This window comes from Mus caroli, unplaced genomic scaffold (genome assembly GCF_978045245.1).
Source record: "Mus caroli unplaced genomic scaffold, Mus_caroli_1 scaffold_2, whole genome shotgun sequence".
Lineage (NCBI taxonomy): Eukaryota > Metazoa > Chordata > Mammalia > Rodentia > Muridae > Mus > Mus caroli.
Window position 1 is genome coordinate 109,508,902 of NW_028227257.1, and position 14,054 is coordinate 109,522,955.

The window sequence follows — 14,054 nt, forward strand, 5'->3', positions numbered from 1 at the left end:
TGGGGCTTTACCTGCTGGTCTATTTCACCAGCTACCTTCTCTCTGTCTCTGTCTGTCTGTCTCTCTCTTTCTGTCTCTCTCTCTCTCTGTCTGTCTCTCTCTGTCTCTGTCTCTCTGTCTCTGTCTCTCTCTCTCTCTTCCTTCTCTCCTTCTTTTCTTTCCACCCTCTGCATGCTAGTTCTTACCTGAAATGTCCTAGCTTTTACCTTTTTCTCCCTGGCTAGCCCTTACTTTCTTTATTTTCTATTTTTGGGTTTTTTTTTTTTTTGGTGTGTGTATGTATGTATGTATGTATGTATGTATGATATATCCATGTTTATGCACATTTGCATATGTGTGGGCACACATGTGCATGTGGAGGCACAAGGTGGATGTCAGGAATCACTCCCAATTAGGTTTCACCTCAGTGAGGAAGGGTCTCTCAGTCAAACCAGAGGCTCACCAATATTGTAGGTCTCAGTAGCCAGCTTGCTCTGGGAGCCTGGAAGACCAGAATGCCAACGGAAATGTAAAGACTGCTCATGATATTTCAAAGGGGCCAGGACTCTACTGGGAACTAGAGTTGTGAGAGACTACTCATGTTCTATATTAATGTCCTTGGCCTGAGCAGAGCATAGTATAAATTCAAGCTGAAGACAAATTGGCTAAAACATCTCCACTTTCTGAGGCTGGAATTACAGGGAAGCCACAACATCCGCTCACAGTATGTATGTGGGTTCTGGGCATCTGAGCCCCTGTCTCCATACATACACTGCAAGTGCTCTAACCACTGAGCCATTTCTCAGCCCACTGCTCATTCTTCTTTGCTCAACATAAATACTGCAGGTATCGGGCAGTCCTGAGACACAGGCAGTAACTCACAGTTCACTGTAACACAGGCACCGCTCACCCACTCTTCCGTGCTTTAACACTGGACCACACTTGCTTCTACTCCACTTCGCCTTTACCACACATTGTCTACAGTTCATATCGTTCTGTTTTGTTTTGAGCGGGTCTCACTGTATATCCTAGGACCTTGTTGGGTTGCTCAGGCTGGCCTCAGACTTGAAATCTTCCTGCCTCGGCCTAAGTGTTGAGAATATGAATGCGAGTCCTCATAGCCAGCGGTTATAGTTCTTTAAAATAGAATTATGCAATGCTATATAACCTCTGCCAGTGTAAATCGCATCTGATTTTGAGTTTGTAGATATACATTCATTTGGATGTATATCATCTATTCATTGACGATATAGCTCAAGTTTTTCAGATCTAATATGCGTTCATGACATGAAGTTTTTATAATATTCTCTTTTTCTCAGCCAGGACAAGCTTATTGATAAAGGAAGTCCAAACATGACCAAGTAAATCTTGCGTATGGGCACAAGTGTCTCTAAAGAGAAAGACCTCAACAGGGGATGGGAAAGCAGGGTAGAACTCCAGGGTCTTAGCCGTGGGAACGTTGAGCACACGTGTAATGGTTGCTAATAGATGTGCATGCATGTGCCTTAGGACCATTTATCAGCACCCCAAACCAACTAACAATGAGAGGGCTGAGTTAGCAGAGCCAGGCTGACTCCATGACAAGCTGCAAACGGGCAGTTTGGGAGACTAGGCCTAAGTTTCTGTTTCCCAGAAAGGAGAACCCAGAACCAGGAACCTGTGGTCGGCCAACCGCAGCTGCAGGCAGCCAATCCGAGGACACCTTGTCTTCTGGCCTGAAGTAAGAATAGGTAGCTAGAATGAGTGAGCCACCCCCCTGGGAAGTCTCCAGAGCCTAACCAATTGTCAGGCCCCTGGAGATAGAGCTAACCAATCAAGGTAAAAGGGCACATGCCCCTCCTAGAATTCTCCTACCTGACAATAAAAGCTGGGTCCACCAGAGGTCTCCATTCCCAAATGGGGAGACCCCTACATGCAGGAAATTCAGCTGAATAAAAGCTCTTTGCTTTTGCATTCTATCTGAGTCCAGCAAATCATGGACCCTAACATTACCTCCAAATGTTACTGTAGCATAGACATGTAAAATACCAATTGGATGAGTTTAAACCAGTTTTATTCTGATCCATCCTAATGTATGTGATGACATTCCCAGAGTGTCTGAAATAGTAATCCCTTCAGATATTTTGGATTGGTGGGAGTTCCTGAAGTCCCTAACTTAGTCTCTTATTCCTGAGTCCTTTGTGTGGGAAAAGACTGATGTAGCCACCTCTCAGGACGATCCCGGAGAGCAAACACTAGCCATGAGATTCCCATTTTGAAGCTGCAGGGTGACTGACGTCATAGCATGATCAAAGTGCTCTGCAAGCACTTACTGTAATTATTGTTGTTGTTCTGTTCCTGCTAATAACCTTATTTATACCCTGAAATTATAATCATGCAAAGAAAGATTAAAACAAGATGTGCAAGTTGTGGAGCTGTTTGCCTTGCAGATGGTCACCCTCGGAGTTCTCTGAAATTGCCAGGGTTAATTGAAGCTTCAGCTTTCGCCCCAGTGTAGTTGATACTTAAGTGTTTCTTACCTGTCGACTTTTACTCTCCAAAATAGTGCAACAATAGCACTTTAATTCCCTCTCATTAATGCTAACCTCTCGGGTAATGTTTAGCACAGCTCTATCTAGATGATGTTTGCACCTCTGACTAAAACCTTTGTACCAGCTTCCCAGCTGAGAAGAAAAGCTAAACAGTTACAGAGGTAATTTGCTTATTTAAAAGCGGCTTAGAACCTAGGAAACTCTGAAGGGGAGTTAACTTTTAAGTGGTGGGCAGACATTTAGCATCTGATTAGCACGCTTCTCTCCTCTCCCCTGGGTTTCAGGGAGCCTGTCTCTTGAGGTTTGAGTTCTGCAAAGAAAATGTACTCTCCCTGTCTGGGGCTGGGAGCTCCCAGCTGCATTCCTTGTTGACTGTTTGATGAAGGCCCAAGAGAAGATGCAGCAGTGAGAGAGGAGGAGGGAAAGAAGGAACTCTGGGCTTCCTTAAATCAGTTGCAAAAAATTAGCAACTGGGTGAAAACCCAAGAATCAGTACTGCGATACCTTTGGTAGATGTGGCATTCAAAAGTCGTATGCACATGAGTCTGTCTGTCTGTCTGTCTGTCTGTCTCTCTCACACACACACACACACACACACACGCGCACACACATATGCATATATATTCTCTAATATATGTATACATTTTAGTGTTTTATAAGTAATATATATGTTTTATAAATAAAATATTTATTTTAAAAGTGCTGTTCCAACACAAAAGGGTAGAGCCGAGGGAGAGAGGAAGGGAGGGAGGGAGGGAGGGAGGAAGGGAGGGAGGGAGGGAGGGAGGGAGGGAGGGGTACAATGTGGCCTCTATCTTAGACTACTTACATTGGATTCATCAGGTTTTTTTTTTTTAAACTTTTATTTATATATGTGAGTATTCTGTAGCTGTCTTCAGACACACTAGAAGAGGGCATCAGATCCCACAGAGATGCCTCAAAAAAACAAGCGGCAGGGAGGGAGATGACCAAGTGGCTTAGAGCACTTGCAGTGCAAGTTAAGGACCTAAACTTGAATTGTCAAGCACCCACATGAAAAGCCAGGCATGGCTGTGTGTTCTTGTAGCCCCAGTACTGAGAAGTGGGGGGTGGGGAGGCTAGAAATCTACTGGCCAGCCAGCCAACCCAAACGAGTAAGCTTCTGGTCCAATGAGAGACCCTGTCTCAAGAGAATGATAGAAGACATACAGTGTTCTACTCTACCCTTTGTATGGGTGTGCATGGACTTATACACATACACACGATGTGAGAATCATTTTTATGTGTATTATGTACATTTTACCTATCCCAGTAGACTGTGTGGTAGTTGGTATGGGTCGGCAGTTATATGAATCCCTGAAAAGGGGAATACATTTTAATAGGGAGCATAGCATTTGGCAAAAGTTGTGAGTCAGAGCAAGCTGTTTCCCACAAGCTTTCCTTCCGATCAGGGTGGCTGGTTCTGTAACTTAAGTTTAATGTGGTGGTAGTGGTAGTGGTTGGCCACTGGTCAGTGGGTATCAAAACCATCTTGTCCTCAGCTTGCCCTAATCTGTGCGGGACCCAAGCCATTTCAGACATTGTTTTTTTCCCCCCTCAAATTCTAACGTAGAGAGACACTGACTCAGTCAGTGTTCTATTGCTGTGAAAAGACACCATGACTATGTCACCACTTCTAAAGGAAGATATTTAATTGGGGGTGGCCTACAGTTTCAGAGGGTTAGTCTATTGTCATAGCAGGGCGCATGGTTGCACGCAGGCAGACACGGAGCTGGGGAAGTAGCTGAGAGTTCCAATCTGGATCTGCTTGGTGTGGGGTTTTGAATTCTCAAAGCCCAACTCCAGTGGCAAAGCCACATACCTCCTAATCCTTTCAAATAGTACCACTCTGTGGCTACTACACCCACACGTTCAAATATACCCTATGGGGGCCTTTCTCATTCAAACCGCACACCTTCCTACACCTAGAGCTGGCAGGAAGCCTGCTGGCTAATCGCTGCACACCTCTATGACCTTGGTAGCATAACCACTGCTATGGGTGGGGACGCTGTCAATCTTGATGCTTGTGTGAACATTCTCTCCCTCCTGGGTGTCTGTTCCTTAATGAGTCCCATGAAGCCTAGGCTCTGAGCTCAGAAGGGTTTTCTCTTGGTCACAGTCAGTTCACCGTGCCCCTTACAGGATTCATGAGGAAAGATCGCGGCAAGGTGCTGAGCAGGAAGTTAGACAGGAGAAGGAAAAGAAACGCCATGTGGTAACATGTGGGCTTGAAATGGCACACTGTTTGCGAAACGTGAGGGCATGCAACCACATCTCCAGCTGCAGAATTAATCAAAGCTCAGACAAGGCCGTATTTCTCTGCTCTGAACTGGGAGGAGTACCACAAGCTAAAGGTAGTCACGTAACGATGGGGCTACATGTTCTGAGAAACACGGCAATAGAGGATTTGCTATGATATACACATGATAGAGGGCACTACACCAGTGTGGATGGTATAGCCACAGGTCACAGCCTGTACACCTCGATAATAAACAACCTATGAACAGTGTCCCTGCACAGCTAGCCCAGGCTCCTGTACAACAACCGTCTCTGTCCATGTGCCTGTAGGAAAGGTGTGCTAAAAAACTAGGCAATAGGAATTTTCTTTTTCACGTTATTATCTTTTCTTTTTCCCCCACTGTAATCTTAGGGAAACTACTATATGCAATTTGTCTGTAACCAGCATATTGCTATGCAGCTCATGACTATATCAGCCTCAGCAATTAAAGTATAATAAGAAATGCTGAGAAAACTCTTGCCTAGGCTTTCCCTTGTAGATATCCTCAAATTTTATTCCTTGCAAATTTCTTTATAACCTGAGAACCTAATGGGAGGCACCATCAGTGGGAAAATTGCGCCATAATGATGTGGCCACATTCAGTCCTTTTTTTCATACAAATTCACTTTAATTCTCCCAGCCTCAAAAGAGGAGCTGAGGCTTGTTCTCACCTGCTGTAGGGCTGTGACTGTTGGGTTGTTTTTTTCCTCCATCACGCCCCACCCCTGGATATTTGGTGTTTTCTAGTGAGGCCATGTGGACCTGCACCCTCTTTGTAGGAAAACTGTTTGTTTTTTAATGTGGGGAAATATACCTAAAAGAAGATGTAGCCTTTTAATCCCTCCCAAGTGTGTGGTTTCCTGGCATTAAGCATTCATGTTGTAGAAGTATTGCCAGCATCCATCTCGAGGGCTTTTCATTCCCCCAGTGGAAACTGCACCTGTTCCTTGGTCCAGCTTGTTTTATCTTGACTTGGTTTGTTTTGTGTTAGCTGTGTTGTTTGTATTTCATTTGTTCTATTGGTCTGTGGTAGGGGTAGGTTTTGCTTTGGTTTTGGAGACATCGTCTCACTCTGTAGTCCAGGCTGGCCTTGAACCTTTGATACTCTGCCATCAGCTCCCCAAGTGCTAGGATTATAGGCATAGAGGCAAGTACAGTGACATATAGGCCACCATATTTGGCTAGCTTCCTTTTAAAATTGTATCTGTAAGATGTGCAGCAAAACATTTCTATATCATTGCATGTATGTAGTGAAGTCTTATGTAGTTACCCTTTGTGTGTGTGTGTGTATATATATATATATATATATATATATATATATATATGAACATGTGCTTTTTAAAGTTAAAATTTAGGTTAGCATATAAAGTATTGAATCTCATCATGCCATTTTCATACATAAGAACATAAACTTTAAAAGCCAGTGTTGTACCTTAGTTCTCTAGATTTGCTCATCCTCCATACAGTTTGATGTGTTCTCCCTGAGATCACTGCATGGTCTATGGCCTGACCTGTGCCCACGAGACATTCTAGCCCCCTAGCCTCCCCTCAGGCCAGCACCACTCTGCTTTCCGACAATATGGATTTTATTACTCTAGGAACCTCCTCTAAAACGAACAGTGCAGCCTGTGTGTGTGCGCATGCACACGTGCGTGCCTGTGCATGTGTATGTGTGTGAGTGTGTGTGTGTGTGTGTGTGTGTGTGCATAGCATGTGTGTGTATAGCGTGTGTCCTTCTGTGGCTGTCCTGTTTCACTTTGCTTGAATGTCTTTAAAGCTCATCCCTATTGTAGCCTGTGTCCAACTCCTGTGCAGGGTGTCTCTTATTCCTCCTTCAGAGAACGCATCACTGTCTACTTTGCCACTGTGAATCTGAGCATACAGACGTCTTTTCAGGTCCCTCCCTGCTCTCATTCCTTCTGGATATATACCCCAAAATGGAATTGCTGGCTCTGGGTCTCATTTTGGGGAAGTTCACTGTACTGTTTCCATAGCAGCTGCATCATTTTACATCCTATCAGCAGTGTGTAAGGTTTCCAGTTTCCTCATATCCTTGCCAACACTCGAATTTTCTGATTTATTCTTTACATATATGTGCATGTGTATGTATATAAGTACATGTTAGTCATTATGATTTTTTAAATTGAAATTATACACTCATTAAGTTTAGGCCTGCTTAGATTTTTTTCTTGTGATGTTTTAGAAAGTTATTATAGGTAAGTTGTTTTTCAAAGTTATATATCTCATAAATAAATGAGTAAAGAATTGTCTGTAATATATTTTAGTTTTCCAGTATTTATGAGGTCTGTGGTGGCATCTCAGCTTTCATTCCTTTATGTCAGAGAAGTACCATTTTTATGCAGTCAAACAATCCACAAATAGCAGTCCTGCTTCTAGAAGCTTGCAATTTAATTTGAGAACTTTAAATATATTAAAATTATGTATTTAAAAGATTTGCTGTATTTCTGCTAGATTTATTAGATATTTATCTAATTAAGGAGATTATATAGTAGTATAGCACCAGATGTGGCCATTAAATATGATAAAGAAATGAAAGAAATAGATTTCTGTGTAGTCGGTTATAGAAGTAACTGCCTAAACAAGGAAATCGCCACTTGCTTAGGCCCTGACCATGCAGAGCTCTGTCCACTGTCAGCAGCTGTCAAAGCACAGGCCTGACATTCTGTTCATAGCCAGTCTGGTTGTGTCGTTTTATCTGTGGTCATTTAAGTGAGAGGGACTTTGCTTTCCTTCCCTGTTTTGAACAGTGATTAGAATCACATGATCATTTGAAGGGTTGGACCATTGTTTGCATCATTTTACATTTTGAGCATATTGCCTGTCTTTGTGGGTATAATAATTTTCTGCTCTTCAGCATGCAGGACATTGTATGAATAGATAATGTGGAAAGGTCTAAAGATAGTTCTGTAGGTAGAGTTCTGCTGGTGTTGTGTGGGGCACTGACTGGAAAAAGAACAAAGACACAGCAGGGTAAAGGCAGCAAAGCTGCATCCAGGAGAAGGGACGAACAAGGAGCTGGGGTGGGCAGTGGCTGTTGCTCACTGGTGGAGCCTTTTTATGCCCAAGTAAGCTCTTTTACTAAAACCCCAACAGGAAAAATCTTGATTTTTTAAATTTTATTTTATTTTTACCTTTATTTTTTTGTGAAAGTGTAGTGAGATGTTTTTGACATTCTGCAGTTCATTTTGAGCAGGGTAGTAAAGGGTGTTTACTACAGTGTGGTTTTATGTCTAGTAGCACCTCTGATAGCCCTTGATGCCTGTCCCATACGTGTCACCCAGAGCTGGTTTCTCCCCACTGGTTACAGCAGTAGGCTGAGTGCCCTGAGGAACAGCTGAGCCACCAGACAGCAGCACCACTGACACGGGAAGCTCTCTTTGAACACTTTTCCATAAAGACTTGAGAGTGCTATGTTTACCAGAACACACTTACAGTGCAATAACCTTTAAATTCTAGATTATCAACACCAGCTTCAACTCATGATTCTTCTCTTGAGCTAGAATTGAAGTGCGTGTGTTGTATGGGAAAATAAATATATTTGCAACAGTACACCAACTATTGAAAAGTCCACATGTGTGAACTACTGATCCAGGAGCACAGAGGGTTTCCCGTTGTTTCGTAGCTCTGTGATTTCCTTTTCCACACGTAGTCTGTAGAGGACTTTTTCCTTGATTAGACATATTCCTAAATACTTAATCTGGGGGGGGGGGATGCATTTTGAATCTTTATCCTAACTTCTTTCTCTGAGAGTACATTTTTTGCTATACATGGAATCTACCCTGCAACTTTATGTAGGTGTTATTAGGTCTGGAGTTTTTTAGTGGACCCAGTAGTGTCTTTTAACTAAAAAACCATGTTGTCTGCTAGCAAGATAGTTTGACTTCTTCCTTTCCTGTTTTTATCATTTTATGCTCTTGTCTTGTCTAATTGCTACAGCTTAAACTTTGAGCACTCTATCAAATGGTCCCATTCCTGATTTTAGAGGAAACGGCCTCAGCTCGTCCCTGGAATGCTGGCTGTAGGTTTGTTGTGTGTAGCTTTATTATTTTGAAGCATGTTGCTTCTATTCCTAAAGTCTCCAGTACTTTCCTTGTAAACACATATTGGAGTTTGTCAAATGCCTTTTCAGCATCAACTGAATGGATTATGTGATATATATATATATATATATATATATATATATATGTATATTTATATGCTGTATTACATTTATATATTTACATATATTGAGCCAACCTTTCCTTTCTTGGATGAAGCCCACTTGTTCATAATGTTTAATCTTATTATGTCTCTAAATTTGGTTTGCAGGTATTTTATTGAGAATTTTTACATATGCATCAAAGAAATTCATCTATAGCTTTCTTTTTTTTTTTTTTCGTTGTGTCTTTGCCTGGCTTTGGCAAACTATTTGAATACTTGTTGAGTAGTTAATTAGCTGTTTGTGACTGTTGCAGGTCCTGCTTAGGATGAATGTGATTTGGAGAAATTGCATTTGCCGACTGAGGCAAGGGAAGGTACCACACCGATGCCAGAGTGGCGTCCACCCGGTAGCCCCTCTGGGGTCAAGGATTTTAACTGACCCCGCCAAAGTTTTTGAACACAACATGTGGTAAGTTTCCCCTCCCTCCCCCCCCTTAATTTATTTGTGAAACACATCCACAGAGCACAAATGGAGGCCAGAGGACAAGTTTCGGGGGTCTTTTCTCTTCGTCCACCATGTGGGTTCTAAAGACCCAACTCAGACCATCAGACTGAGCAGCAAGATGTGGTAACCCAACTGGCCCAGATTTTACCTTTAAATTTGATATGATATATACTCATTAGGTATCTTTTTCCCATTATGACCAAGGAAGGATTTTTTTTTTGAAGACAGACTCTTCTTTGTAGCCCTGGCTGTCCTAGAACTCGATATATAGACCAAGCCGTTTTCTGACTCCTGAATGTTGGGATCAAAGACTTGTACCACCACACCCTGTGAGAAAGGATTTTTTTTTCAAGTTGATGATATTAAGTGAGGTTGTAAAAGTCTGAAAGCCTGTGTAACCAACACTGACTTACATGTTCTGAACTTCTTTGAAAATAGAATTGAAAAGCAAAGTTTCCTAGTATATCCAGCAGCCTTTGTATCCTTGATGCCAAGGTCCCCGCCCCTGCCTGGCCAGGCTACCACCAGGTGATGGAGTGATGGCCAACAGGCTCTTCTCTAAATGGGGCCCTCCTCTGTGTGGCCCTATTGGTTGAACTTGTCATCTCCAGCCTCAGCCTCTTGAAGTAGCTTGTGTTACAGCCGACATCCACTGGGCCAGCCTTCCTGGTGCTCCACAGGTGTGCGTCACGTGCACATTCTGTACCCTTTGCTTTTCAGTGGGACCCTAATGAGTGCTTTGAAGAAATCCCTGTTATTTGGGAAGATAGATGTCTATAAAAGGCAAAAAAAAATGTCAACATGAAGCCTGAAGTTCAAAGGGCAGAGTGCTATAGACCATTTGCCATATGAAAAACAACTCAGTCATGAGAAACTGCTTCCGCAGTGGGTATCAGAAAGGAACATTGTTGTTTCAAGACGGTTCCTGTATCTCCCTGTCTTAGTCAGGGTTTCTATGCCTTGGGCTCACGCTGTAGCAGAGGGGGATGTGACTCTGACCCACTGACCTAATTTTTCCCTCCTCCCAAAAATTGGGATTACAGGGTAAGCCACCTGTACAGCCCAGCTAGGAAGATTTTGTAAATTGAGAACATCTAAAATTAGGGTTTATTTATTTTGCCATCAGTACTTGGGACAGTGCCTAACACAAAAGTATTTGTTGAGAGCCAAGCGTAGCGGTACAAGTCTTTAATCCCAGCACTCGGAAGGTAGAGGCAAATGGATCTCTAAGGCAAGCCTGCTCTACATAGCAAGTACTAGGCTAGCTAGAGCTACAGAATAAGACCGTCTCCAGCCCCCAGCCAAACTCCCTCCCACCCCACCAAAAGTTTTTGTTGCTACTTATAGCATAGCTGGGTACAAACGTAAAACAGCACAGATGAGGATATACAAGGCATTTTCAGGAAATGGTAAATAATATTTTGTTTTGGGTTATTCTTTGGATCTTCAGGAGATCTGTGAAAGATAAGGTAGGAATGGTAGAGGAGAGAAGTCGGGTGAGAGGAAGGTTGCTTGTGGTGCTGGGGCCAGAGCTGACATCCAGGCACCGTAGAGTCACTAAGGAGGGATGACATTGTAGAGGCTGGATTTGCTGACAGTACTCTGGACAGATTAGCAGCAGCAAAGGGCCAATGAAAAAGACTATGAAGGAAGAATAAAGAGAAGTTGGCAGGATAAAGGAAATGGAGGAATTTGATTTTGAAGTTTTGAACTTAGGTCACTGATAGAAATAGGTAAAGTCATAGTTTATTTTTTGGAAAAAGATTGTGTAGATATTTTCAATAAGCTTTTAGAGGACATTCAGTTTCAAATGTCCAAATACTATGCTTGACCATAGCCAAGATTCAAGAATCCACTAAAATGCCTGGAATACAGATCCCTCTGCTAGGAAGAAGGTGATGTGTGCCATGGGGCTGAAGATGTATCCAAGGCAGCTGCCAAGGGAAGGAGACTCAGCTCACCAGCATTGCCTGCTGTATGTACGGCCTGAGCTCTCTTCAGAGACGCCTGCCTGCCAAGGGGAGCTCATGGTCTTGGTGCACATCACAGGAAAGATTTTCAGGACCAGTGAGTATGAAGCAAAGTCAATGTTTATTAAGTAAAGAGAGGGACTTGTGAAGAATAATTATAATACTTGCTAGGGGTGGGTGTAATGGCCCACACTTTTCACCCTGGAATTTGAGAAGCAGAGGCAAGACAGATCTCTCTGAATTTGAGGCCAGCCTTATCTATACAGTGAGAACCAGGACAGCCAGAGCTACATAGCAAGACTCAGTCTCAAAATAAATAAATTATTGGTGATGATGCTGCTGCTGATGCATGCTGAGATTAAAATATTTTCAGAGGAACAGAGCAGGAGAGGGTTAGAAAGAATGTTCTAGCCTTAAGAAAAAAGTGGTTGTACACACCTGAGTTGAGTGTTGCCTTCTGTCTTCAGTGTTTTGACAATATATATATATATATATATATATATATATATATATACATACACACACACACACACACATACATAAGTACAAACATACATATGCCTTGATGGCTTTTAAAGCTACATTGTTCAAGGGATTTACAAGATTAAAATATCTTGTTTTGTTACACTTGTTTTCTTTTGCTTCTTTTTAAATTATTTTTTGTTACATTTATTTTATCTAAAGAACTTTTTTTAGTAAATAAAATTATAAGGTGTGCTTCATGGGGTACATGAGAGGCTGGAGAGACAGCTTAGCAAAGGTGCTGTGCCAAGCCTGGCGACATGAATTCAGTCCTGGGACCCACATGGTGGAGAGAAAGAGCTGCCATAAGTTGTCCTCTGACCTCCTCACCCACACCGTGGTATACATAGAAGTATACAAACACAACTTAAAGATAACTTTCAAAATATAGTAACATTTTTTAAAAGTTAAAAGCATTCTTTTTTTTTCTTTTTATTAAGATCTTTTATTATTTAAATTCATTTTATTCATCAAGCATTAATAATATTGATTATTTTGAGAATCAAATAATACATAAAAATTGTTCAACTTTTATATTCATATCCTTTCATACACTAAAAATATCATTAATGAATATTTAATACTATCCATAGTTAAAATCATTCTCTTTTTTAAATTTTACTTCATTTTACAAATAAAATTTTATTGAAACACAGTCATATTCATTTGTTTATTCAGTAACTATGGCTGTTTTTATGCTATAAAGACAGGGTTAGGTAGTTATGACACAGACAACATGGCCTGCCAAGCCCGGAGTATTTACTCTCAGGTCTTATAGACCATGTGGGCTGACACCTAGCTGAGTAACAAGAGCCACTTGTTTTACTGTTTACTTCCATCATTTTCAGAAGGGTTCAAAGAACTACAGTCACAGAAAATACATGGGCAGAAGCCCAGGGTGGGCAGTGCAGACCTGTAAGCTAGCATTTGGGAGGTGGAAGCAGGAAGATTTAAGAGTTTGTAGCTAGCATGCACTGTATGAAAACTGGTGCAAAAAAATGTAGGAATGTCTGGGGTTAAAATCATTCTTATTATCCATAATCCATGGCAGATGAAGGCATATACTTTTACTATAAATATGGTTCATAATCTTATTTATAATATTTTTGGTTTTTGTTTAGAAAAGAGATTATAGTTCTTTGCAGGTGGTTTGAAAGTTCTAATCAAGAGACTTAAACAGGATCCCAGAGTGAGGGGTTCCTTGTCCTTCCTGGGAGTCCTTCCTTCCGGTCTTTCTGTTTACCTGAGGACTAGTCTATGGAGCAGGGTCTGTAGAGATGGAAATGCAATTTGGGTTCTTCTTAGGAATACAGTGGTTTTCTAATTAGCCCTGCGTTATGCAGTAACAAAGGTAGTAACCACACATGGTTACAGAACACTGGGGCGTGGGTAGTCTAGGCTTGGGTGTGCTGGAAGGCTTAGGAGATGACTTGGAGCTTGCCACACAGGCCTGGGGACCTGAGATCCATCCCCAGGATACACCTGGAGAGAAAAACCGAAGCTGGCTGTGGTGTCACATGCTTGTGATCCCAGGGCTGAGGAGGGGGAGACAGGCAGATTCCTGGCTCAGGGCCAACCAGCAAAGATGACTCAGTGAACCCTAGGGCTCACTGGCCATTGAGAGAGACTCTACCTCAAAAAGCAAGGTGGATGACCCCTTAGGAATGACCGCTGAGTTTGTCCTTTGGCCTCCACAAGTGCATGTATATGTACACACACGGGCAAGCACTCATGCACAGATGTGCTGTAAGAATTTGAAAAGTTAACACAAAATAAAAGGTAAATGATCTCGTTTTATATTGAATTTCATTTTAAACTGATTAATATGTTGGATATTTTGAGTTAAATGGAAAAACTTATTTTAAAAAAATGTTTGTTTGTTTTTTTAAACGTGTTTTGCTTGTTTTGTTCTGTTTTTCTAAGACCCGGTCTTCTTATGTAGATCTAGTTGGTTACAAACTCCAAACATTCCTGCCAGCACCTTCCCCAGTGCTGGAATTACAAGATTCTTTTTACTTACAGGGTTTTGTTTCGGTTTTGGTTTGATTTTGGTTTTGGTTTTTTCATTTAATTTTATTGAGGAGGGTGAG

The 14,054-nt window shown here is 41.8% G+C and overlaps 1 protein-coding gene across 1 annotated transcript in view; it reads left to right on the top strand.

The window, feature by feature from the left end:
- Mettl8 (methyltransferase 8, tRNA N3-cytidine) overlaps positions 1–14,054 on the top strand; it is a 92,325-nt gene that overhangs the window by 26,377 nt on the left and 51,894 nt on the right. The window contains exon 2 of the mRNA XM_021152460.2: positions 9,282–9,436. Within this exon, the coding sequence (XP_021008119.1) occupies positions 9,294–9,436 (143 nt within the window). The 5' untranslated portion in view covers positions 9,282–9,293. The remainder of the gene's footprint in view (positions 1–9,281; positions 9,437–14,054) is intronic.